This window comes from Ahaetulla prasina, chromosome 4, assembly GCF_028640845.1.
Source record: "Ahaetulla prasina isolate Xishuangbanna chromosome 4, ASM2864084v1, whole genome shotgun sequence".
Lineage (NCBI taxonomy): Eukaryota > Metazoa > Chordata > Lepidosauria > Squamata > Colubridae > Ahaetulla > Ahaetulla prasina.
In genome coordinates, this window is record NC_080542.1 from 84,404,810 (window position 1) to 84,432,364 (window position 27,555).

A 27,555-nucleotide genomic window follows, 5' to 3' on the forward strand; every position below is an offset into this window, starting at 1 on the left:
TCAGATAAAAAAATATCAAATAGCATATGAATAAAATTAGGAATTGTTTTGTATTAGATATATGTATTAGATGTATGTTTAAAAGAGAGGGGAATTGAGAGTGTGATGATGGGTGGAGTGACTAGAGATTATAATTTAAGATTTATTTTGGATTATGCTTGTTAGTTTTGATACCCGCATTTTGTTCTGGGAAGTCTCGGGGGGAGGGGGGTAAGGGGGAGGGTAATAAAGTGGGGGATGAGGTTAGAAAATGGATTAATGGATTGATGGTTAATGTACAGGGATGAATGATGATGTATAATTAATGTAAGGTTGGGTCTGCCCGGCTACCATTTCAGAATGGTGGAAAGGGAGAAAGGAGAAGAGAGAAGGAGGTAGGAAAGAGAAGAGGAGGAAGAGAGGATAAGGAGGAGGAATGAGAAAGAGGAAGGAGGAAAGGAAGAAAGAGAGATAGAAGAAGGAGAAGAAAGTAGTAGGGGCGAGGGAGGAGAGGATGTAGACAAGAGAAGGTGAGGAAGGTTGTGGGAAGTAAAAGAAGATAGAGAGGGGAAGAGAGTTAAAGGAAGTAGGGGGGTGACCGGGCAGACCCGATTGATTGTATATGTCTGTACATTAAACATGTTATTGGACATGAATGTAAAAATAAAACTTTTTCATACAAAAAAAGAATTGTTTAGATAGATGTTGAAAGGATTAAAGAGGAGGATATATTTTGATTATTTTATAATATATAATAATTACAGTGAAAATATTTGAATTAACTGATTATCAACTCATTGATTAGCAAATCTGACGGGGGAGAAATTATAAAGGGGGGGAGACTGTTAAAGAGGGTAAAGTTTGATCTGTGTGGTGATAATTAAATGAATTAAAGGAATTGATATAGACAGGAATTAATGGTAAGAAGTAAATATTGAGTATTAGAAGATTACACTCTTATGATATTGTAGAAAAATCTTACAGGAAATTTAATAATGTCAACCACATCAATAGTAACAAGAACAGAAAAAAACCCATCTCTAACCCAACATCTACAGCATCTCCCACAATTCATTGGTCAAACGAAAATATGTCAGAGAAAGAAAAAGATAAAACAGAATCGACAATGCAGAATATGCAAAATATGCTCCAAATTATTCAAGAGACACTGATAAAGTTCCAAGAAAAAATGGCAGATAACCAGGAAGAGACTAGGAAACACCATCAAGAAGTCAAAAATTAGGGCTTCCAGTGACGTCACCGCTCCTGCTGGGTGCTCTAACAGGGCACTCCGCGTTAGAAGATTGTAAAAGTCAGTGAAACAGTATAAATCACTGTTCACTGACCTTAGCATACCCTTTGGGCAAAAGAGGGTTATGCAGAGCTGTGGAAAAGTGGTAGATCTAGACAGGGGGTTTGCTCTTAAGAGCAAATTTTCCTGGATTTATGATCCTACTGAATTCCACTACCTCCAACTTCAAACGCGCTCCTGTTTTTTTTTCAGGAAAAAGGAGTAGGAGAGTCGCTTCTGCTCAAAAGGACTTATTAAATTGATTGATTTTCTAAGCAGACGGGAATTTCACAAGCGTTCGATCTTTGATGTAGAATCAACACGGCAAGTACCGACTCCCTTTTTGAAACCTGAAACCTTTCTTTGTCTCTGATTAATTGACTTTTAAAATGGCGTCTGAAAGTGACAGTAAAATTTTTTAGTACAACAAAGTAGCGTTATTTGTGGATTGTTACAAACGGAGTTCTCTTATACTGAATGGAGTAAAGGGAAGTTGTTATTAAATTCCTGATCTTTTTGAAGACAGAATGGCAGCTAAACCTTTAAAGCCTTCTGGAAGAAGGGGATCTGAACCAAGTCTTGAGGATATATTGAAAGAACAATTAAAATTTTCTGAAGATAGGCAAAAAGAGATGATGGAGAATTTTAATGCAAAAATAAGAGAAGATATTCTCATGGCAGTTCAAGGACTGAGTAAAAAAATTGAGGGATTGGAAGAGGAAATGCAACAGATCTCTCAGTCAAATAAGCATTTAGAAGATAAAATGCAAGGTGTTCAGAAAAAAGTGGATCAAAATGAAGATCAGGTTGTGATATTACAATATAAACTTATGGAAGGAGCTCTTAGAATTCGTGGTATGCAAGAACAGCGAGGAGAAGACTTAAGAAAAATTATATCAGAAGCATTGGCTGAATTTATTTTATTTATTTATTTATTTATTATTTAAATTTTTATACCGCCCTTCTCCCGAAGGACTCAGGGCGGTTTACAGCCAGATAAAATAAACAGTACTATTACAAAATAAATACTATTAAAATACCACTAAAAAACTTATTCAATTTGGCCGCAATTAAAATTTAGCAAATAATAAAACCCATTAAAAACCCATTAAAAACCCATTTAAAACCCCTTAAAAACCCACGAATTTAAAAACTAATCCAGTCCTGCGCAGATGAATAAATGTGTTTTAAGCTCGCGACGGAAGGTTCGGAGGTCCGGAAGTTGACGAAGTCCTGGGGGGAGTTCGTTCCAGAGGGTGGGAGCCCCCACAGAGAAGGCCCTTCCCCTGGGTGTCGCCAGACGACACTGTCCACTTATTGAAGTGGAACCCCAAGAGGTAGCTTACCAAATTGATAAAATATATAGAGTTAATTCCTGGATCGCAAGACAGAGAAAGCTTCCTCGGGACATTGTAGTTTATTTTGTGAAAAGGACTATGAGAAATCAGATTTTGCAAGTTTCATATCAGACAACTTTAAAAATTGGAGAACAGGAGCTGAAGGTGTTGAAAGAGATTCCTTCCAAGATGTTAAGAGATAGGAAGGAATTTGTTTTTTTTACACAAGAACTTAAAAAACATCAGATTCAATTCAGATGGGAGGTGCCAGATGGACTGACAGTATTTTATCAAGGAAGGAGATACAGAATTGACACTGTTTTAAAGGCAAAGGATTTTCTTTCTACAGTTTTGAAAGTTGGAACAGAAGTGATAGAAAAAGAAGGCGTGGTGATCCAAGAGCCTTTATTGCTGCCAGCATTAGAGGAACCACAAGAGCAAAGGGTGACAAGAGGAGCTCTTAAGCGTAAAGAAGAGCAACAGTCTCAAAATAAAAGTCAGGACGCCAGTATGGAATTTGGCTGAGATGGCTAAAATCTCAGCTTTCTTAAAAGACAATACGCAGGAAAGATATTTAATTGAATGGAAAAAATGGATTGATTATATACAAAACAGATATCAGATTAAGAAATATCAGATTGCCTTTGAATAATTAGAAAGTTATTTTATTTAATGGGGAGGGGGTTGGGAGATGAAAAGCTTTGGATGAGGTTAATTGGATTGGAAGGGAAAATTTTATTCTATGTTTGGTTTATGTATAACAATACCTTGTGATTGACCCGGGAAGCCGGGGGGGGGGGGAAGGGAGGGGGGAAGGGTTGTTGTTTTTTTGTTTTTTTGGGAGGGAGGGGGGAAAAAGGGGGGGAAAATGTCTTTGTTTTTTTTAAAAAACTTTTTCAATTAAAAAAAGAAGTCAAAAATTAGGAGAAGTAAAGGAAGATTTAAAAAATACGAAGGAAAAGATGGAAATATTTATTTATTTATTTATTTATTTATTTTTCATATTTATATACCGCCCTATCTCCCTAAGGACGGTTCACAGGTAGTTAAAATACATATAAATACAGATTAAAAACGACGATTAAAAAACTTATTCTATTGCCAAATTATTAAAAACAGTATAAATAGTAAAAACCCCTTAAAACCAGTAACTTTAAAATCTAATCCAGTCCCGCGCAGATGAATAAGTGTGTTTTAAGCTCGCGACGAAAGGTTCGGAGATCCGGAAGTTGACGAAGTCCTGGAGGGAGTTCGTTCCAGAGGGTGGGAGCCCCCACAGAGAAGGCCCTTCCCCTGGGTGTCGCCAGACGGCACTGCCTAGCTGACGGCACCCTGAGGAGTCCCTCTCTGTGAGAGCGCACGGGTCGGTGAGAGGTATTTGGTAGCAGTAGGCGGTCCCGTAAATAGCCCGGCCTTATGCCATGGAGCGCTTTAAAGATTGTCAGCAACACCTTGAAGTGCACCCGGAAGGCCACAGGTAGCCAGTGCAGTCTGTGCAGGATAGGTGTCACACGGGAGCCACGAGGGGCTCCCTCTATCACCCGCGCAGCCGCATTCTGGACTAACTGAAGCCTCCGGATGCCCCTCAAGGGGACCCCCATGTAGAGAGCATTGCAGTAATCCAGGCGAGACGTCACGAGGGCGTGAGTGACCGTGCATAAGGCATCCCGGTCTAGAAAGGGGCGCAACTGGCGCACCAGGCGAACCTGGTGGAAAGCTCTCCTGGAGACGGCCGTCAAATGGTCTTCAAAAGACAACCGTTCATCCAGGAGAACGCCCAGATTGCGCACCCTCTCCATCGGGGCCAGTGACTCGCCCCCAACAGTCAGCCGAGGACTCAGCTGACTGTACCGGGATGCCGGCATCCACAGCCACTCTGTCTTGGAAGGATTGAGCTTGAGCCTGTTTCTCCCCATCCAGACCCGTACGGCTTCCAAACACCGGGACAGCACTTCGATAGCTTCATTGGGGTGGCTCGGTGTGGAAAAGTACAGCTGGGTGTCATCAGCGTACAGCTGGTACCTCACACCGAAGCCACTGATGATCTCACCCAGCGGCTTCATATAGATGTTGAACAGAAGGGGCGAGAGAATCGACCCCTGCGGCACCCCACAAGTGAGGCGCCTCGGGGCCGATCTCTGCCCCCCTGTCAACACCGTCTGCGACTGGTCGGAGAGATAGGAGGAGAACCACCGATAAACGGTGCCTCCCACTCCCAATCCCTCCAACCAGCGCAGCAGGATACCATGGTCGATGGTATCGAAAGCCGCTGAGAGGTCTAATAGGACCAGGACAGAGGAACAACCCCTATCCCTGGCCCTCCAGAGATCATCCACCAACGCGACCAAAGCCGTCTCCGTGCTGTAGCCGGGCCGGAAACCGGACTGGAACGGATCTAGATAGACAGTTTCATCCAGGTGCAGGGGAAACTGATATGCCACCATACTCTCTACAACCTTCGCCTGAGCGGGTTGGAGACCGGACGATAATTACCTAAGACAGCCGGGTCCAGGAGGGCTTCTTGAGGAGGGCCTCACCACCGCCTCTTTCAAGGCGGCGGAAGACTCCCTCCAACAAGGAGGCACTCGTAATCGCCTGGAGCCAGCCTCGTGTCACCTCCTGAGTGGCCAGCACCAGCCAGGAGGGGCACGGGTCCAGTAAACACGTGGTGGCATTCAGCCTACCCAACAACCTGTCCATGTCCTCGGAAGCCACAGGGTCAAACTCATCCCAGAAAATGTCACCAAGACCACCCTCAGACGCCTCATCTGAATCGCCGCAATTTTGGTCTAGACCGTCTCGAAGCTGAACGATTTTATCGTATAGATAACCGTTAAACTCCTCAGCACGTCCCTGCAACGGGTCATCCCGCTCCCTCTGGTGAAGGAGGGAACGGGTCACCCGAAACAGGGCGGCTGGGCGGTTATCTGCCGACGCAATGAGGGAGGAGGCGTAGTAACGCCTTGCTTCCTTCAGTGCCACTAGGTAGGTCCTAGTATAGGACCTAACTAGTGTCCGATCAGCCTCTAAATGGCTAGATCTCCAGGAGCTCTCTAGGCGTCTTCTCCGGCGTTTCATCCGCCTCAGCTCCTCGGAGAACCAAGGAGCCAGTTGGGATCTGCGCCGGGTCAGAGGCCGCAGAGGCACGACACGGTCTAAAGCCCCAGCCGCAGCCAGTTGCCAGGCTGCGGCTAGTTCCTCTGCCGTGCCGTGAGCCAGACCCTCAGGAAGTGGCCCAAGCTCCGTCCGGAACCTCTCTGGGTCCATCAGGCGCCTGGGACGGAACCAACGTTGTGGTTCCGTCTCCCTGCGGTGTTGAGTGGCGGTCAGAAAGTCCAGGCGAAGGAGAGAGTGATCTGACCATGACAAAGGTTCTATGACTACATCTCTCAAATCCAGATCCTTCAACCACTGACCAGAGATAAAAATAAGGTCGAGAGTGCCACCCCCGATGTGAGTGGGGCCATCCACTACTTGAGTCAGGTCCAAGGCCGTCATGGAAGCCATGAACTCCCGAGCCACTGTCGATGACGAGCCGGCAGATGGCAAGATAAAGTCCCCCATGACTAAAAGTCTGGGGGTCTCCACTGCCACCCCGGCAAGCACCTCCAGGAGCTCGGGCAGGGCAGCTGTCACGCAGCAAGGAGCCAGGTACGTGACCAGCAAGCCCATCTGACACCTATGACCCCATCTCACAAAGAGGGATTCACACCCGGCGATCTGAGGTACAGTGGTCTCCCTCGGCTCTAGACTCTCTTTAATAGCAACCGCCACCCCCCACCCCTACCCTGGGCCCTCGGCTGATGGAATGCACGGAAACCCGGTGGGCACATTTCGACCAGGGGCACGCCCCCTTCAGTGCCCAACCAGGTCTCCGTAATGCCTATAAGATCCGCGGCGCGCCCCTGGATAAGATCGTGTATTAGGGGGTCCTTATTGGCCACGGACCGTGCGTTGCATAACATAAGCCGAAGGCCCAGGCTCTGAGGGTCTTGACCATCCGGGGAACGGGAAAAGTCAAAGGGATCGGGGCACGCGATCGCTTTCAGACATCGAACGTGTGACCCCCTAGACCGATACGATCCCCCCCTTCCGCCATATCTGCCCCTCCCACTTACCGTGCAAATGGAACCACCCTCACAAAAAGGAACACATTCCCCCCCCATAACCTCCGAACCCACTAAATAATCGCCACGAGCACGCGCAGGGACTGGTTTCCCTCCCGACGGGCTACCCCCAACACCCGCCCTAACCCTCCCACCCCTTAAAAATGCCCTATCTAAAAAAAACCAAAGGCTCTTTCTTTTCGCATGCCACCTCTGTGGGTCCCAAGACCCGTCATTGAGGCCGGCCCTTGGTAGTGAAACGGGCCATTCCTGCGAGGCGGGGGCACCTCGCAGGCGCAAGAGTTCCTGTGCAGCGTAACGCATAGAAAAGTACGAATCGGTGAGGGTGCTAAGATGGTAACATCCCAGATGGTAAGACATTAAAAGATGGATCCTCCAACGGATGTCCAGATGTCAAAGAGGACAAATAAAGCTGGAACCAGATGAAGATGATAAGCCTAAGCAAACAGACCGGCAGCCTCCATGGTAAACCTATGGAAAACGTTTCTACGAAAGGTCTTAATAAGGTAGAAATGACTGTCAGTCTGTTCATAGTCCAAAGTCCAATCCAGTCCAGTCCAGTCCAGTCCAGTCCAGTCCAGAAACCCGTGGGTATAAATACCTGCCGACCCAGCTTCGATGGTCAAAAGTCCGGGGGGGGGGAGGCAGGCCATACGACAAGAGGCAGATGAACAAAGCACGATGTAAAGTGCCAGAAGTGCCAGAAGAGGGAGCCAAACCATAGCCTTGCCTCCGGCCTCATCTCCGACCGCGGCCTCACCACGCCCGCCGCTGATGGAACCGATGGGGCCGCAGAACACTGGACGCCGCTGGACAGGCGCCTCGTGGCCCACAAGGCCTCGCTAGGCACAACAAAACGCCGATGGAGCAGGCGGGCCCACGGCCAGGCGAACGGGCCGGAATCCATGCCCCAGATGGAATCGGGCCGAATTCTCATCGCCGCTGGAATCGGCTGGAGCCGGGCCGAAATCAAGGCCGGAAATCGAGGCCTGCAATCAGCACAGGTAACAGCAGGCCTCCCTCGCGTCCCCAAAATGGCCGCCACCAACCGGTCCGCCGCTCTTCCCTCGGCCCGTTCTCGGCTGCCGCACATCCGAGAGGACCAAAAGACCTCTCCTGCGGCTGCCAAGCAGATGATACAGCGCGCCGAGGGACAGGAGCAGCCTGGTAAGTCATCCAGAGTCCCCCATTTCGGGAAAAGCACCCCACGCCGATCCGAGCTCCTCTAGCAAACCGCCATCCTCGCGCATGCGCAGAGCCTTATTATCCTATAAGATAATAATAAGAGATACCATAGACGAAACTTATCTCATTCACAATAATTATATAGGAAGACATCATTTAGCACAAGAAGTGCATATAAGATTTACAAAAAAAACAATGAGATGAAATTTATAAAAAATCAAGAGACTGTAACTTATAAAGGGAAATAAATTATAATATTAAAACAAATCCCACACAGAATTCGAGAACAAAGACAGCAGTATCATTTCCTAACATCATGTCTTATAGAATAGAAGAGAAGAGAACAGAGTAGAATTTTTATTGGCCAAGTGTGATTGGACACACAAAGAATTTGTCTTGGTGCATATGCTCTCAGTGTACATAAAAGAAAAGATACCTTCATCAAGGTAAAATATTTACAACACTTAATGATAGTCATAGGCTACAAATAAGCAGTCAGGAAACAATCAATATTAATATAGATCATAAGGATTACCAGCAACAAAGTTACAGTCATACAGTCATAAGTGGAAGGAGATGGGTGATGGGAACGATGAGAATATTAATAGTGTAGGTTTAGTAAATAGTTTGACAATGTTGAGGGAATTATTTGTTTAGCAGAGTGATGGCGTTCGGGAAAAAACTGTTCTTGTGTCTAGTTGTTCTGGTGTGCAGTGCTCTACAGCGTCGTTTTGAGGGTAGGAGTTGAAACAGTTTATGTCCAGGATGTGAAGAATCTGTAAATATTTCACGGCCCTCTTCTTGATTCGTGCAGTATACAGGTCCTCAATGGAAGGCAGGTTGGTAGCAGTTATTTTTTCTGCATCTCTAATTATCTTCTGAAGTCTGTGTCTATCTTGTTGGGTTGCAGAACCAAACCAGACAGTTATAGAGGTGCAAATGACAGACTCAGTAATGCCTCTGTAGAACTGGATCAGCAGCTCCTTGGGCAGTTTGAGCTTTCTGAGTTGGCGCAGAAAAAACATTCTTTGCTGTCCTTTTTTGCTGATGTTTTTGATGTTAGTTGTCCATTTTAGATCTTACGATATGGTAGAACCTAGAAATTTGAAGGTTTCTACTGTTGATACTGTGTTGTCTAGTATTGTAAAAGGTGGAAGTATGGAAGGTTTTTTCCCTAAAGTCTACCACCATTTCTACGGTTTTGAGTGTGTTCAGTTCCAGATTGTTTTGGTCGCACCACAAGGCTAGTCGTTCAACTTTCCATCTGTATGCGGATTCATCATTGTCTCGAATGAGACCGATCACTGTTGTGTCATCTGCGAACTTCAGTAGTTTAACAGATGGATCGTTGGAGATGCAGTCATTGGTATACAGAAAGAAAAGAAGTGGGGAGAGCACACAGCCTTGGGGGGGGGGGCTGTGCTAATTGTACAGATATCTGATGTGATCCTGCTTAATTTCACCTGTTGCTTCCTGTTTGTTAGAAAGTTTGTGATCCACTTACAAGTCTGTTCAGGTACCTGTAGCTGGTTTAGCTTAGTTAGAAGAGTGTCTGGGATGATGGTATTGAATGCTGAACTAAAGTCTACAAAGAGGACCCTTGCATAGGTCTTTTGAGATTCAAAATGTTTAGGATGTAGTGCAGAGCCATATTAACAGCATCATCTGTTGATCTATTTGCTTGGTATGCAAATTGCAAGGGGTCTATCAGCAGATCCCTGATGGTTTTCAAGTGGGACAGCACTAGCCTTTCAAAGGTTTTCATGACTACAAATGTTAACGCAACTGGTCTGTAGTCATTCAGTTCCTTGATGGTGGGCTTCTTCGGCACTGGGATGATGGTAGAGCGTTTGAAGCAAGAAGGAACATAGGACATCTCTAGTGATTTATTGAAAATATGGGTGAAGATGGGAGCCAATTGGTCAGCAGAGACTTTTAAGCAAGAAGGAGTTATCTTGTCTGGGCCTGGAGCTTTTCCTGGCTTTTGTCTGTGAAACAGGTCCTTCACTTCCTTTTCTGTGATCACTAGGGGTTGTGAACCCAATGGGATGAAGTCAGTTGTAGGAGGCTTGGCTGTTGTTGGTGTGTCTGAGATGGGGGTTGTGTAGGTAGGTGGCTGTAGTTTCCTTTCAAACCTGCAGTAAACCTCATTCAGGTCATCTGCCAGTTGTTGATTTCCTTCAGCCTGGGAAGAAGGTTTGCCGTAGCCGGTAATATTTTTAAGAGTTTTCCATATGTTTGCTGGTTCATTTGTTGAGAACTGACTCTTTAGCTTTTCAGAGTAGCTTCTTTTTGCTGCTCTGATCTCCCTTGTTAGTACATTTCTGGCCTGACTGTACAGCATTTTATCACCTTTTCTGTAGGCTTCCTCTTTGGAATGACGTAGCTGCTTAAATTTAGGTGTGAACCAAGGTTTGTTGTTACTGTATATTCGCAAGTTCATTATAGGTACACATAGGTCTTCACAGAAGCTGACATATGATGTTACAGTATCTGTGAGTTCATCCAGGTCTGCAGAGGTATTTTCAAAAATATTCCAATCAGTGCAGTCAAAGCAGGCCTGTAGCTTTAATTTTGCCTCCTCAGTCCAGGTCTTCATTGATTTAATTGTTGGTTTTGTGGTTTTAAGTCTTTGCCTGTAAGCAGGTACAAGGTGAATCATGCAATGATCAGAGTGTCCTATAGCTGATTGTGGTAAAGACCGATAAGCATCTTTTAGTATTGTGTAGCAATGCTCTAAAGTATTCTTGCCTCTAGTGGGACAATTGACATGCTGAAAGTATTTTGGTAGCTCTTTCCTTAAGTTTGCCTTGTTTAGATCTCCCAAAATAATGGCCAGTGAATCAGGATATTTGGCTTCAGCCTCCATGATTTGGTCAGCTAGAGTTCGTAATGCCTTGTTTACACAGGCTTGTGGTGCGATATAAACAGCAATGAGAAGAAATGAGGAAAGTTCACGAGGTGAATAGTATGGTTTGCGGTTGATAATTAAAGTCTCTAAATTGTCACAGAATTTGTAAATTATTTTAAAATCTTGACACCAGTTGTTGTTAATATATAGGCATAAGCCTCCTCCTTTCTTTTTACCAGATGTTTCTGTAATCTTGTCTGATCGTTCAGTCTGAAACCCTGGAATTTTCAGGCTGCTATCTTCAACTGATTCATTTAACCAGGTTTCAGAGAAGCATAGGACTGCTGAATTATGAAAATCAGAATTGTATTTGTTTAATAAGAGGAGTATTATCATCCATCTTATTTGCAAGGGAACATACATTGGTTAGGAAAATTGAAGGCAGAGGAGTTTTATTTCTCTTATTTCTTAGCTTGATTAGAATCCTCGCCCGTTTACCATTCTTTTGCTGCTTCCGTCGTTTGGTTTTTTTGGTAATCCATGGCTCCGGGGAAATTGCCTCTTTCTGTGTTAGAATCTCCTCCGTGTTTGTAAAGACAGGGGGAGGAGGTGAGATTACAGATAGCTTCTTAAGAATAAAGAAACATAAAGAAATGTTGCTTAATTTTTAACAGATGGTCTCGTGAGTAGGAAGTACGTAGTGAGTTTCAGAGAATAATTGGAAATAAAGGAACCATTAGAGAGCATTTCACCCAGGCAGCCTTCGTCGGCGCCATCTTGGAATCCTATAAAATATAAAGTAATGTTTAGGTGGCTTATCCCTGAAGGTATCTTAATCACATGGCAAGATAAGAAGTTCAAAGTAGATTCAATAAGGAAAGCTCAAGTATTTTATAAAAATTACTTGGAGGAGGAACAAGAAAGTAAGGTTGAATCAGAAAGGAGGACGACTTACAAGAGGAATTAGAAAGAGAGAAGGAGTTAAGGAGAATCCAAGAAAAAGATTGAGAAGAAAGAGAAGGAGCAAGAAAAAAAGAAAAAAAGGAAACAAGAAACACTGAGAAACAAACACAATAGGATTTTTTTTTGTAAATTTTTTTAATTTACAAAATTAAAAAAATTAGATATAGTTGTGATTTGCCTGCAAGAGGTCCATATAAAAAAAGGATTCCAAAAATTATTGGAAAACAAGAAATTAGGAAGATTATACGTATCATTATCACAACAGAAAAAAAGAGGAATAGCAATGTATATAAAAGAAAAAATAAACTCAGAATTAGCGTATACAGATGATGAGGGGAAAACTTTAATGATAAAATTATACATGGAATATAAACAAATATTACTAGTAGTTATATTTGCTCCAAATAAAAATCAACAGGAATATTACAAAAAATTGCACGACACAATAATAGAACAAGAAATAGAAAATCTATGCATAATAGGAGACTAATGCTGTAGCTGACAGTAAAAGCGATTATCATAGTAATAAGAAAAATTAAAAAAAGGAAATACTACCCAAAGAATTCTTCAACATGGCATCAGAACTAGAAATTCACAAGGAAGAAAAGCAATATACATATTATTCCCATCTCCATCAATCGTGGTCCAGGATAGACATGGCTAGGATGACAATGCAGTTAAAATTAGAAATAGAAAAAATAGAAATAGGAACAAATGAGTGGGCTGACCATAATCCGATAACCGTGTATTGAAAAGACAAAAAAGATATAAAAGATGGACCTTAAACCAAAATATATGTAAAGAGAAAGAATATAAGAAATTACTGGAAAAAGAGCTAGAGATTTTCTTAAGTGTAAATAAAAAAGAAAATGCGCCGATTCAAAATCTCTGGGACACATTAAAAGCATTTGTTTGAGGGGTGACAACTGCATATATGACAAAAAGAAAGAAAAAAGAAAAGGTCCCAACAAAATAAACTACAGGAAGAGCTTAAAAAAGGAGAAGATGACTTGCAAAAAAACCCCCCAAAAATAAAAAAAATAAAAGAGGAAAGGAGAATAATTAAACATAAATTAAATTGGATAATTCAAGAGGAAGTGGCAATGAAAATAAAGATGGCCAAACAAAACTATTTTGAGCATGCAAACAAAGTGAACAGATGGTTAGCCTATAAATTAAAAAAAGAAAAAGAGAAAAGAACAATTCAACGTTTGAAAGATGAGGAGGGGAAAATACAATGCAAAAGAGAAGCTAAAAACGTATAGTGTGCACTTTTTTCCCTGAAACTATACACAGAGGAAGAAATGACAGAAGTAGAAATCCAAAAATATTTTGAGGAAATGAATGTATGTAAATTAACAAAAGAACAGAAAGAAATATTAAACCGACCAATCACTGTAACAGAATTCGGAATTGCAATAAAAAGACAAAAAAACAATAAAACGCCGGGCCTAGATGGAATACCAGTGGAATTATATAGGAGTATTCAAAAACAAACAGGAGGATTAATGTTGGAAATATTTAACGAAGCATTACAGCATACAAACATACCCAAACATGGACAGAAGTTTTAATTACACTTATACTTAAGGAGGATTCAGATCAGCAATTAGTACAAAACTATAGGCCCATCTCATTATTGAATTCTGATTATAAAATATACATGTTAATTATTGCGGAAAGGTTAAAAACAATTTTAGATAAATATATACACCCGGATCAAAATGGTTCCCTGCCTGGTCGACAAATTAAAAATAATACCCGGACCATAATTGACATATTAGAGTATTACGAAGTACACCCAGAGAAACAAGTTTCACTGGTTTTCCTTGATACCCAAAAAGCTTTTGATAATTTGAATTGGAGATTTATGATACAACAAATTAAAAAAAATGGAATTCGGATCCAAATTTGAAAAAATGATTGAAAAAATATATTCAAAGGAAACTGCAAGGGTAACTATTAACCAAAATACAACAGATAAATTTGAAATAACAAAAGATGTAAGACAGGAGTGTCCATTCCCCCCACTTCTCTTTATACTATCATTGGAGCTACTATTAAAAAAAATTAGGGAAGATCGGGAGATAAAAGGATTGAAAATATAAAAAGGAGTACAAATTGCAAGCCTTTGCTGATGATATGGTTTTTATAATTGAGGAACCCTTAAAATCAGGTCCAAAATTGATTTTAAAAAATAGAAGAGTTTGGTATAAGAGTTTGGTAGCAGGCTTAAAAATTAATAGGAAGAAATCTAAATTACTAACAAAAAAACAGGAGACAGAATTAGACAAAAAAACAGGAGACAGAATTAGAAATCTAAATTACTAACAAAAAAACAGGAGACAGAATTAGACAAAAAAACAGGAGACAGAATTAGAAAATAACATGAACATTCAGATAACAAAAAAAAGAAATCTAGGAATTTGGTTAACAGCAAGAGGTTCCTCAATTAAAAAAGATAATTATGATAAATTCATACAGCAAATTGGGAAAGATTTAGAAAATTGGAAAAACTTACAAATTTCTTGGATGGGAAAAGTGGCAGCAATAAAAATGACTATCTTGCCCAAAATCTTGTTCCTCTTCCAGGTTATACCAATAAGAATAGAAAAAAGTTTCTTTGATTCATTAAACAGATTGACCTCAAAATTTATATGGCAAGGACTAAAACCTAGGCTCAGACTGAAAACACTACAGGATACTAAGGATAGAGGAGGAGGAGCCCTACCAGATTGGGAAATTTATTATCAAGCAGCATGCCTGACATGGTTAAAGGAATGGATGGAGCTGGGAAACAAAAGAATCATAATAATAGAAGGCCACGACCTACAGGTAGGATGGCATGCATTCATGTGGGGTGAAAAATACAAAACCCATGGGTATTTTAAAAGACATATAATTAGGAATTCATTACTATTAATTTGGAATAAAATCAAAAAACAACATTATATAAATATACAATTTTGGGCTTCCCCCAATGAAATATTAACACACCCAAATTTAATAGATGGGATTAAAATAATTAGATAGGGATATACTAATTGGGAAAATTAAAAATGAAACAAGACTTGGAACAGGATTTGAATAGACAAGTCGAATGGTGGCTGTATCTCCAAATTAGATCAAAATATTTAGAAGACTCTAAGATTAATCAGTTACAATTGGAACAAAATGAATTGGATAAAATAATATACGGGAAGGACCAAAAACCAATTAGTAACAAATACAATTTTTTGTTACGATATAAAATGGAAGAGGAAATAGTGAAAGATATCATGGTTAAATGGGCAAGAAATTTTAACCATCCCACTTCTCTACAATTAGAGAAGTGGGAAAAGATGTGGGGAACAAACATGAAATTGACAATATCGACAGCATACAAGGGAAACCAGATGAAAATGTTTCATAGATGGCATCTCCCACCAGCCAGAATAGCAAACATGTTCCCCAATAACTCACCAAAGTGTTGGAAATATAAGAGCAATTACGGAACATACTATCATCTTAGCTCTGCGCATGCGCAAGATGGCGCGGCTCTGAAGGCTCGGCTCCGGCGTTGAGAGGCCCTCCGATGCTGGCGATGCCTCGGTCGCCCGTTTAGCCGCTTGCTGTCCCCGGCCCGGTAGATCTTACCTCGGGCAGCCATAGGAGAGGTCTCTGGACTTTCTCACACACATGGCTGCCGAGAACGAGGCCGGGTAGGCAAGCGGTGGATTCGGCGGCCATGTTTTTAGGCTCGGAGGTGGGGCGATGAGTCGGCGTTTCGGCCGTTCTCGGCCGATTAAATCTGCCGGCTGGCCTCTAGCCTCTGGCCCGTTTCCCGGCCCTCTTCTGAGTATGGACTCCGGACTTTTTGGGTTATAGCCTTTCGGGCTCTAGCCTCTGCAACTTGGACGATCTGGATGATAGCGGAGGTATTACATCTACCCTTATTATTGCCATCTGCCTCGTTGCCATGGTTTTTTGGCTTTCTCCCTGCTGCCGGACTGTGGACTTGGCAGCCTTCATATCCCCCAGCCTCTCGGAGAGGTTTAGCCTCTTATATGGGCTTCGCCTCTTGGAGGGAGAGGTCTGGAGAGACCTGGCCTCTGGAGTGGTTAGGATTTATCCCGGCCATGTCTGGAGGTGGTTGTTGGAGGACTGCGGGGAGATGATGGAGGCATCCCGGAGTTGTTCCCCTGTAACCAGTCCGTGACTGTGACTGTGATAACATCACCCATGCCCCCCTCGGCCTTTTTGGGACTTCTATGGCCGTTTGGTCCTATTAGGACTTTTTGGGGGAGACAAGGGATTTATCTGGGGACAGAGGAAGACGGAGGAAGACGTGGCCAGCGACTGGATTGCCATTTCCCCTCACCCCCGGTTCCAGGATGTTTGGACTATGCACCGGACAGAATACCACCTAGACTGTCATTCGGTGCCAATTGTGGTTCCATTCTTTGTCTGCCCTCATTCTGGACTAGTACCATCTGTTACCATCTTGCCATTCGGAGATGGAACCTCTGTTTTGCCGATTCTTAGTCTCAGCTGCTACCCATTATACTTCTTGTGAACTCTTGCGCCTGCGAGGTGCCCCCGCCTTGCAGGAATGGCCCTCCTCACTACCGAGGGCCGGCCTCCATGACGGGTCTTGGGACCCACAGAGGTGGCATCACGAAAAGAAGAGCTTGTGGGGTTTTAGAGAGGAATTTTTAAGGGTGGGAGGTAAGGCGGGTAATGGGGTAACCCGTCGGGTGGGGGCCAGTTCCTGCACATGCTCATGGCGGTTTTCTCTATCAGGTTCGGAGGTTATGGGGAGGTGTGTTCCTATCTGTGAGGTGGTTCTATTGACACGGTAAGTGGAGAGGCAGGTATGGCGGAAGCGAGGGGTCATATCAAGTTCCGGGGCGCGTGCTCGATGTCTGAAAGCGATCACGCTCCGACCCTGGACTTTTCCCGTTCCCCGGATGGTCAGGATCCTCAGAGCTTGGGCCTTCGGTTGATGTTGTGCAATGCTCGGTCCGTGGTGAACAAAGCCCCCCTTGTCTGTGATCTTATACAGGGGGGTTCCGCGGACCTTATGGGCATTACGGAGACCTGGTTGGGCACTGAAGGGGGCGTGCCCCTTGTTGAGATGTGCCTGCCGGGTTTCCGTGCATTCCATCAGCCGAGGGCCCAGGGTAGGGTGGGGGTGGCGGTTGTGATTAGAGAGTCTAGAGCCGAGGAGACCCCTGTACCTCAGATTGCCGGGTGCGAATCCCTCTTTGTGAGATGGGGTCGTAGGTGTCAGATGGGTTTGCTGATCACGTACCTGGCTCCTTGCTGCGTGACAGCTGCCCTGCCCGAGCTCCTGGAGGTGCTGGCTGGGGTGGCAGTTGAGACCCCCAGACTTTTAGTCATGGGGGACTTTAACTTGCCGTCTTCCGGCTCGTCATCGACGGCAGCTCGGGAGTTCACGGCTTCCATGACGGCCTTGGACCTGACCCAAGTAGTTGATGGCCCTACTCACATTGGGGGTGGCACTCTGGACCTGATTTTTCTCTCTGGTCAGTGGTTGAGAGATCTGGACTTAAAGGAAATAGTCACTGAACCTTTGTCATGGTCAGATCACTCCCTTCTTCGCCTGGACTTTCTGACCGCCATTCACCACCGCAGGGAGGCGGAGCCGATCGTTGGTTCCGTCCCAGGCGCCTGATGGACCCGGATGGGTTCGGACGGAGCTTGGGCCATTTCCTGAGGTCTGGCTCACGGCTCGGCTGAGGAACTTGTTGCGGCCTGGGAGCGGGCGCGGCGGGGCCTTAGACCGTGTCGTGCCTGCGGCCTCTGACCCGGCGCAGGGCCCAACCGGCTCCTTGGTTCTCCGAGGAGCTGAGAGGATGAAGCGCGGAGAAGGCGCCTAGAGAGTTCCTGGAGGTCTGGCCGTTCGAGCTGATCGGACACTAGTGAAGTCCTATACTAGGACTTACCTAGTGGCATTGAGAAGCGGCGTAGCTCGCCTCCTCCCTCATTGCATCGGCAGATAACCGCCCAGCCGCCCTGTTTGGTGACTCGCTCCTCCTACACCAGGGGAGCGGGATGACCCGTTGCAGGGGCGTGCTGAGAGTTTAACGGTTATCTATCGATAAAATCGTTCAGCCGGGATGGTCTGGACCAAGATTGCGGTGACGCGGGTGAGATGCTCGAGGGTGGTCTTGGCGATATTGTTTGGGATGAGTTTGACCCTGTGGCTCCCGAGGACATGGACAGGTTGTTGGGTAGGCTGAATGCCACCACGTGTTTACTGGACCCGTGCCCCTCCTGGCTGGTGCTGGCCACTCAGGAGGTGACAAGAGGCTGGCTCCAGGCGATTACGACCGCTTCTTTGGTGGAGGGCGTCTTCCCGGCCGCCTTGAAAGAGGCGGTGGTGAGGCCCCTCCTTAAGAGGCCTTCCCTGGACCCGGCTGTTTTAGGTAATTATCGTCCGGTCTCCAACCTTCGCTTCGCGGCGAAGGTTGTAGAGAGTATGGTGGCATATCAGTTTCCCTTGCCCCTGGATGAAACTGTCTATCTAGACCTGTTCCAGTCCGGTTTCCGGCCCGGTTACAGCACGGAGACGGCTTTGGTCGCGTTGGTGGATGATCTCTGGAGGGCCAGGGATAGGGGTTGTTCCTCTGTCCTGGTCCTATTAGACCTCTCAGCGGCTTTCGATACCATCGACCATGGTATCCTGCTGCGCTGGTTGGAGGGATTGGGAGTGGGAGGCACCGTTTATCGGTGGTTCTCCTCCTATCTCTCCGACCGGTCGCAGTCGGTGTTGACAGGGGGGCAGAGGTCGGCCCCGAGGCGCCTCACTTGTGGGGTGCCGCAGGGGTCGATCCTCTCGCCCCTACTGTTTAACATCTACATGAAGCCGCTGGGTGAGATCATCAGTGGTTTCGGTGTGAAGTACCAGCTGTATGCGGATGACACCCAGCTGTACTTTTCTAAACCGGACCACCCCAACGAAGCTATCGAAGTGCTGTCCCGGTGTCTGGAGGCCGTACGGGTCTGGATGGGGAGAAACAGGCTCAAGTTCAATCCCGCCAAGACAGAGTGGCTGTGGATGCCGGCATCCCGGTACAGTCAGCTAAATCCGCGGCTGACCATCGGTGGCGAGTCATTGGCCCCGATGGAGAGGGTCCGCAACTTAGGCGTCCTCCTGGATGAACGGCTGTCTCTAGAAGATCATTTGACGGCCGTCTCCAGGAGAGCGTTCTACCAGGTTCGCCTGGTACGCCAGTTGCGCCCTTTCTGGACCGGGATGCCTATGCACGGTCACTCACCCTCTCGTGTCGTCTCGCCCGCTTTACTGCAATGCTCTCTACATGGGGCTCCCCTTGAAGGGCATCCGGAGGCTGCAGTTAGTCCAGAATGCGGCTGCGCGGGTGATAGATGGAGCCCCTCGTGGCTCCCGCATAACACCCATCCTGCGCAGACTGCACTGGCTACCTGTGGCCTTCCAGGTGCGCTTCAAGGTTTTGGTGACCACCTTTAAAGCGCTCCATGGCATTGGGCCGGGTTATTTACGGGACCGCCTACTGCTACCGAATACCTCTCACCGACCCGTGCGCTCTCATAGAGAGGGTCTCCTCAGGGTGCCGTCAGCGAGGCAATGTCGTCTGGCGACGCCCAGGGAAAGGGCCTTCTCTGTGGGGGCTCCCACCCTCTGGAACGAACTACCCCCCGGACTTCGTCAGCTTCCGGACCTTCGGACCTTCCGCCGCGGGCTTAAAACATACTTATTTAATTGTACAGGACTGAGCTAGATTTTAAATTTATGGGTTTTAATTGGGCTTTATTTTTATATTTTAATTAACGGGCTTCTAGAATAAGTTTTTTAATTGCTTTTATATTGTATTTATGTGTTTTTAAGTGCCTGTGAACCGCCCTGAGTCCTTCGGGAGATAGGGCAGTATATAAATATGATTAAATAAATAAAATAAAATAAATAAAAATCATCTCTGGTGGGCCTGCCCAGTGGCAAAACAATTCTGGGCCAAAATCAAAAAGTGGTTATAGGAAATAATACAGGAACCAATAAAGGGAGAGCCAGAACAATTTTTATTAGGAATCCCAATAGAAAACTATACAAACGATACGCAATACTTAATAGCCCATATATTAAGCAGCACGTATAGCCTACGCCCAAAATTGGAAGAAGGAAAATCCACCAACAGAGGAAGAATTAATTAAAAAAATACTAGAATGTGCAGAGATGGACAAACTTACAAAAGAAATCAAAGAAAGAGGATACAGAATATTATAAGGTATAATATTAAATAGGTAAGATAAGAAAATTGAACAACAAGGTAAAATGTAGATGAAATAAAGAAAGGTAGATAAATAAAAGTAGAATAAGAATTAAAACATGTATAAATAATAGGAAAGGACTGCCTTGAATAGCTGATAAACAGTGATATGTATATAAATGTATGTTTTGTCTTTCGTTTTAATGTGTTTAAAATAAAAAAAACTTTTTAAAAAAGTCATTGTGGCCCAAGGCTAGGGGAAAGAACTAGATTTTAAACGACTTCTTAAAGGATCTCAGGGAGAGGTTCTCAAGCTGAATCTCAGTGAGAGATTCTATTGGTATTAAATTATAAGCATCTTTAACCTGTTTAATTACTTGGTTTAAGGTAGTTACAAGAAAGAAGAAAATAACATTTAATCACAAGCCCTTTTTTATAGAAGGGAAATCAATCCTACCTGTTTGTTTGATTTACATTATATTATGCAAAGTTGGCCAACAAATAATCTTTCTCAATTTGTGTATTGTTTATAATGATATATGAGATTCTGGTGTGTTTGGAGTGGAATGTTATAGTGCTTATGATAAAACAAATATTACTGCAAAATAATAATTATTAAATTTCTATTGCTATTTTAATATTTTATTTATTTATTTATATAAAATATTTATGTAGCTGCACAGTTTATAACAAACTGACTCTAAATGAAAAATGAAAACAACAGAAACCATATTAAAACTATGAAAATCAAGTACATTAAAAGCAAAAACCTGGCAGCAAGTCAGGTTTCCAATATATAGTCACCTCATTTTATCTCAGCAGAAATAAATTTCTCAGGGAGAAAACTAGGTCTTCAATGCTTTATGGAAAGCTGGAAGAATAGAAACCTGCTTTTGCAACTTTCTGACAAAAAAAGTAAATAGGGAAGTGTGATTCACTTAACTGTGTTACTAAATTAACCACAGCAGTGATTCACTTAACAACTGTGACAATAAATGTTATAAAATGGGGCAAAATTCACTTAACTGACCTGCTTAGCAACAGAAATTTTGGGCTCGGTTGTGGTTGTAAGATGACAACTACCTGTATGCATACAGTATAGCTTACCTGCGTTATTTTAACTGAGATTGTATTGTGGTGAGTTTTTGGAAGTAATTTCAGCTAGTTTACGCACTAGAGGATATTAAAGTATTTTAAACAATTCGCTATGCTCCTTTCCCAATTACTGGGAAACATTACTGCTACATGTTGGTTTCTGAACAACTAAGGCAGAAGTGGGTTCCACTTAAACTTCCCTACTTGTTCAGAACTGTGAGTGTGTGCATGCAATACTTCTGTGCATGTGCAGAACCTTCTGCGCATGTGCAGAGTATCTGTGATGATGTCCAGGTGGGTGGGCGGAGCCTCCCGCTGTCGTCACTACTGATTCACCCAAACTGAGGCGAACCAGTAGAAACCCACCACTGAACTAAGGGCTTCTTGCAAAGCTCAGCTGTTTATAGAAGTAAATTGTGGAAATTCCAAACGTAATGGACATGTCCTCAGATTGATTTGACTTATTTCTATCAAAAACTGTTCAGATAACTCTGAAATAATTGTGCCTGAATTATTTCCTATTATCTGATACAGAGTTCTGTGTAATGATAATACTTTAAATATTGTTAAATTATATTATGTTGAATATACATTAAAAGCAAGAGGTTCTATAATCATTTTCTTTGTTCTTTGTATTTTTTTATTTCTATGCAGAATAAACATTTGGTATTCTGTTTTGCATAACATACACATTTCACAGAATTCCACTTCTCTTTTTTGTTTGACAATTAATTTATTTTCCCAGATAGGTAACTGTTGCATCTCTTCTCTACTGTACATTTGCTTTATTATATAACAAACATAATATCACACCATTAAGATAGCTAGAAAAATGTGCTCTTCATTTATATTGCATCTACAAATGGCATCGTGATGTAACCATTAATAGTAAAAATAAGAAGGTTCAATTTTTATTCCAGAAATAGGAAATAAGATCTTGTTCATTTGTTAAAATAATGTCATCTGATACCTAAATTGCTGATAATTTGGAAACTTACCTATCTACTGAGTAGTAAAGACATGTTGATTGGTCTATTATCTCTTTCAATTATTTTTCTTTCATACATGCAGAAAATCAAGTCATAATAGTCTGATTTGGAATTTAGAATGAGCCACAGTTCTTTAGCATCTGGCTTATTAGGACCAAGGTGTCCTTAAGGGCTTTCCAGTTCCAGTCTTCTCTTTCCAGAGGATTACTTAAACAAATAAAAAGGCCTTTGTAACTTACTTTATGATTATGGACAAAGTGGATCCTTGGCATATTCTACCTTAAACTGGAAAAATAAGGCAAAGTTAGTTCCTGATCACTCTATCTATATTAAACAAAAAATCCTCGCCGAACAGGCTATGTACTGATGGAGGCTAAAGGAAGAAAGGGAAGGGAGGGCGGAAGGGATTATTTGTGTTGTCATAAATATATGTGTAATAAACATAATAGCCCATTATCAAAATGACTGGATATACATTAGCATGTACAAGTACACTAGTATAGCATATACACTAGCTTTGACTGTTTTCAGACTGTTAACAAAAAAAATCCTATGCATTATACTTAAAGTGAAATTGTATGTGACAAGCATAGTTTGTATGATTTTTGGAATAGAGTGAAAATGCTGGATTTGCAAACATGTTTATTATCTTGAGCCATGAAGCTCTGAAAAATGCCAAAATAATATTTCTTGCTTTTGCGCAGGTGATAAATCCAATGGGATGGGATGCATTTGGACTACCAGCAGAGAATGCAGCAATTGAGCATGGATTACATCCTGCAGAGTGGACCCAAAGGTTTTTATTTTCCCATATCCTTGTCAAATATGACAGTACAGAAGTCATCATAGTAGGAGGGAAGGCTATGTTGATATAAGGTAGCCAAAAAAATAGAAGTCTGGTAGTGCATTTTCTGATCAACAAAATTTAGTAGGCATCAGATGCCTAGAGTAAACTATATTGATGTAGACTAGTTAAAAAATAGAAGAGGTTTGGTAGTGCCTTTTCTGATTACCAAAATTTAGTAAATTACAGATTTCATGAAGTATAGCTCACTTCATCAGATGCCTAGAGTTGCTTAACTGAATGTAGAATGTTAATTGAGATGAAATGGGTGTGGGGCAGAGAGGACAGACATGTTATGCAGATACGTTATAGAACTGTATAATAGATTATAAATACTTTATGAATTAAGTTGTAATTTTGACATGTGAATTCAGCAATTTCTTTCTCAGTTGGGTGATTAAAGTCTCTCATTTCCAAAATGGCCACTTTGCGATCTGCAGTAGTCCAGGGAGGGTGAAATGCATTGAAAAGTTTGATATTACTTTGTCCTCATTTTCAATCCTGCTATCAAACTTTTGTGTCAGGCTTGCCCTATTTAGAATCCAGAAGGACATTGCTAGCAGAATATGTTATATAGAGGCATACAAAAGTGCCTCTAATTTTGTGGGTGTGTATTATGGCCTGTGATGATGCTATTGGCATAGATGTGGAGACAAAATAGATATCTGGGTTTGTTTCAGGATAACATGGGAATGTTAGCATCATTGTCATTGTCATAGGGTAACAGACTGTTACCATATGCCTCCCACCGACCCGTACGCTCTCACAGAGAGGGACTTCTCAGGGTGCCGTCTGCCAAGCAATGTCGGCTGGCGGCCCCCAGGGGAAGGTCCTTCTCTGTGGGGGCTCCCACACTCTGGAACGAACTTCCCCTGAGTCTACGCCAAATACCTGACCTTCGGACCTTTCGCCGTGAACTGAAGACACATCTTTTTATTTGCGCGGGGCTGGCTTAAATTTTATGGATTTTATAGTTTTTATTATTAATTTTAAACGGGGTTTTATTTCTATATATTTTAAATTTTTAGGCAAATTATAATAAGTTTTTTAATGTTGTATTTTATAGAATATTGTCTTGTCTGTTTTTATTTGCCTGAGTCCTTCGGGAGAAGGGCGGTATAAAAATCAAATAAATGAAATGAAATGAAATTGTCATATTGTTTCTTGTTGTTCGTGATAATCTGCTTCAGATTAGTTAATAGTTTGTATGGGCAGTTCCTGAGAAAGTGCAATGTAATTCTCCATTATGGGCTGCACTGAATTAATAATGAATTTGAGTGATTTGAATTGTGAGCTATTGTAGATGAGAACTAGTAGTGCTTGTGTGTTTGTAGCCTGATTTTTAATTATTGTTACTATGTTTAATTGTTTCCTATCCCACAGTTCAAACTAATAGAGCAGCTTAATAAAACTTGGGAATTGATTTGTTTACTGGTGTTGTTGGACAGATAATTTGATTTCATTGGGTGGTTAGTTCTGCATCCAAAGACTGAAACTTCTATCTGCATAACCAACTTATTTTTCCTTCCTTTTCATCAGCTCATCCCAATTTAAATCCTACATTAATATGCAGTGGAGTTCCACAAGGTTCTGTCTTGGGCCTAGTGCTCTTCAACTTCTAATAAATGACGTACTAGTCAGTAGTAGTCAATAAACTACTGCCACCCATCTCCACAATCTCCATCTCAGACATACTTACAACAGCCAAGCCTTCTACAACTGATCCCATACCATTAGGCCCACCACCTCTGGTGATTACAGAAAATGAGGTGCAAGGTCTATTTCACAGACAAAAGCCAGGAAAAGCATCAGGCCCAGACAAGATAACGCCTTCTTGCTTAAAAGCTTGTGCTGACCAACTGGCCCCCATCTTCACCCGGATCTTTAATAAATCCCTAGAGATGCCCGAAAAAAACGGAAGCATTGCAGCGATACTGGTTGGAAAATAGTGAAGCTCCAATAGCTTTGCGAAAACCCAATCAATCAAACCGCTGTTGGGGGGGGTCTTCAGACCGGAACTGTCTTGGAGGGATGGGGGAGAGAGAGGGAGGCACCTCGGAAGACCAAGAGGAACAGGCAAGTTCCTTGAAAGGTCGGAGGCAGGTCTTTGACCTGGTGGTGGGGGCGGGGGCCATTGAAACGGCCGCTCCAAGCTGGGGCAGCCGGGCTAAGATTTGAGCAGGAGCGGTGATTAAATGGAGTATTGTTTCGGGTGAGTGATTAGCCAACTCATAGGTAAGAAGGAAACATTTTTAAAGCTTGAAAGAAGTCCCAACCTGAAATTAGCGGTTAATTGGCACGCGGGAATTCAAAGTGAAGGAAAACAAAAAACAAAGAGGAACTTTAATATCAAAGCCCAAAAGGAAAACTTTCTATCTGGATTTAAAATTGGACTTGGAAGAAATTAGAAATAATAAAAGAAAAAGGAAAAGCATTCTTTAACAACGAAAGGATTTAATTGAAGAGGATGAAGAAATTATCTTTGTGGATTAACAATTGACATTTTGTTACTGGGGGATTTGTGAATTGGAGAGAGATATCTTCTGGTGAAAAGAAAGCATTGCATTACTTAGACCACTGTGGGAAACGGAGGAGAATTTGTTTAAACAGCTGGAGCACGATTTCAAAAAGTAGTGGAAAGAACAAAGACTCAATCTGGAACGGTTTAAATCAGTGGTAGTCAGCCTGTCCCTACCGCCCACTAGTGTATGTTCGTTCCACAGGGCTGGTGCCGCCACAGAGAAGGTCCTCCCCCTGGGGGCCGCCAACCTACATTGTCTGGTCGACGGCACCCTGAGGAGGCCCACTTTGTGGGAGCGCACAGGTCGTTGGGAGGCAATCGGCGGCAGAAGGCGGTCTCGAAGGTATCCCGGTCCTAAGCCATGGAGCGCTTTAAAGGTGGTAACCAAGACCTTGAATTGCACCCGAAAGACTACCGGTAGCCAGTGTAGGCCGCGCAGGATAGGTGTTATATGGGAGCAACGCGGTGCTCCCTCTATCACCCGCGTGGCCGCATTCTGGACTAATTGGAGCCTCTAGGTGCTCTTCAAGGGGAGCCCCATGTAGAGAGCATTGCAATAGTCCAGGTGGGAAGTGACGAGGGCATGAGTGACTGTGCATAAGGCGTCCCGGTCAAGGAAGGGGCGCAACTGGCGGATCAGGTGGACCTGATAAAATGCTCCCCTGGCGACGGCTGTCAAATGATTCTCTAAGGACAGCCAATCGTCCAGGAGGACGCCTAAGTTGCGCACTCCCTCCCTGGAGGTCAGTACTTCCTCCCCCACAGTCAGCAATGGTGTAAGCTGACTGTACCGGGAGCCAGTACCCACAGCCACTCTGTCTTGGAAGGGATGAGTCAGAGCCTGTTCCTCCCCATCCAGACCCGCACGGCCTCAAGATACCGGCCCATCACCTCAACGGCTTCATTGGGGTGGTTCGGGGTGGAAATGTATAGCTGCGTATCATCAGCGTACAGATGATAATCCACCCCGAAACCACGGATAACCTCGCCCAGCGGCTTCATATAGATGTTGAACAGGAGAGGCGAGAGAACAGACCCCTGAGGCACACCACAAGTGAGGCGCCTCGGGGCCGATCTCTGCCCCCCTGCCAACACCATCTGCGAGCGGTCAGAGAGATAGGAGGAGAACCACCGATAAACGGTGCCTCCCACCCCCAATTCCTCCAACCATCGCAGCAGGATACCATGGTTGATGGTATCAAAAGCCGCCGAAATTAACAGCTTGTTTATGAACTTTTATGATCACAGATAACAAAAGGAAAGAATTTTTCTCCGAAGTTTAAGTTGGAACGAGGCAGTAATTTTTTTTTTATAAAGTAAAGGTTTTGCTCTTTTTCTTTTTCTTCTTCTTCTTCTTTTTTTTTTTTGCTGACGAGGAGAAAAAATGGCGCTGATTATGGTTTGAAAGTTGTGAAGTTATCTGTGTTCTCTGTGGAGTGACTATGAATTACAAGCTGTTGAGAAATAAATTTTTGAGTGCAAAATAAGCCGCTTCGGCTTCAATTAAAAAATTGCTGTCCCTTGATCTTCATTAAGACCCTCTGCAAAAGTGATCTGAAATATTAGTTTGAAAACTATTTAAAATGACTCAACAATCTTCAGAAATGCAGCAAGTTGTTGTGGCTTTAAACAAAATTGGGAAAAAAATAGCGGGCTTATCGGAGCGTATGGATAATTTGACACTGGAAATGAAAAAAATGAAACAAGAAATGAATGAAAATTTTGCAAAGCAAACAGTGGAAATAACAATTATTAAAGATGAACTTGAGCAGATTCATGTACATGATGCAAAAGTGGATCGGCAAATTGGTGAGATATTTTACAAAAATGAGCAGCAAGACAAGAGAATTTGTCTCCTGGAAGAAAAAATGAGGAAACACAATTTGGTTATTCGAGGAATTCAAGAAGAAAAGGTAGATAATTTGAAACAGCGGGTTTTAAAATGGATTAATGATCTTGAGCAAATTACGCTTACAATAACGGATCTGGCAAGTGGATATAGAAGGCAAATTGGTTCCAACAGGAATGTGCTTGTCAGGTTTGCAAATCTTAGTGATAAGCTGGAAGTTATGGCCAAGGTGAGAGAGATGGGAGATGCTTTGAAGCTTGAAGGGAAGACTATTC

General features: G+C 43.3%; 1 protein-coding gene across 16 annotated transcripts in view; it reads left to right on the plus strand.

The window, feature by feature from the left end:
* Positions 1 to 27,555, plus strand: part of LARS2 (leucyl-tRNA synthetase 2, mitochondrial) — a 344,490-nt gene that overhangs the window by 41,271 nt on the left and 275,664 nt on the right. For 15 of the 16 annotated variants that reach the window (XR_009155147.1, XM_058183693.1, XM_058183694.1 and 12 more), the window contains one exon: positions 22,771 to 22,862. Coding sequence is in view for 15 of the 16 variants with exons in the window: in XM_058183693.1 (XP_058039676.1) it covers positions 22,771 to 22,862 (92 nt within the window). In the remaining variant the exon portion in view is untranslated. Of the gene's footprint in view, positions 1 to 1,544; positions 1,595 to 22,770; positions 22,863 to 27,555 lie in introns of those variants that run through there. The other variant, XM_058183702.1, reaches the window with a different exon arrangement.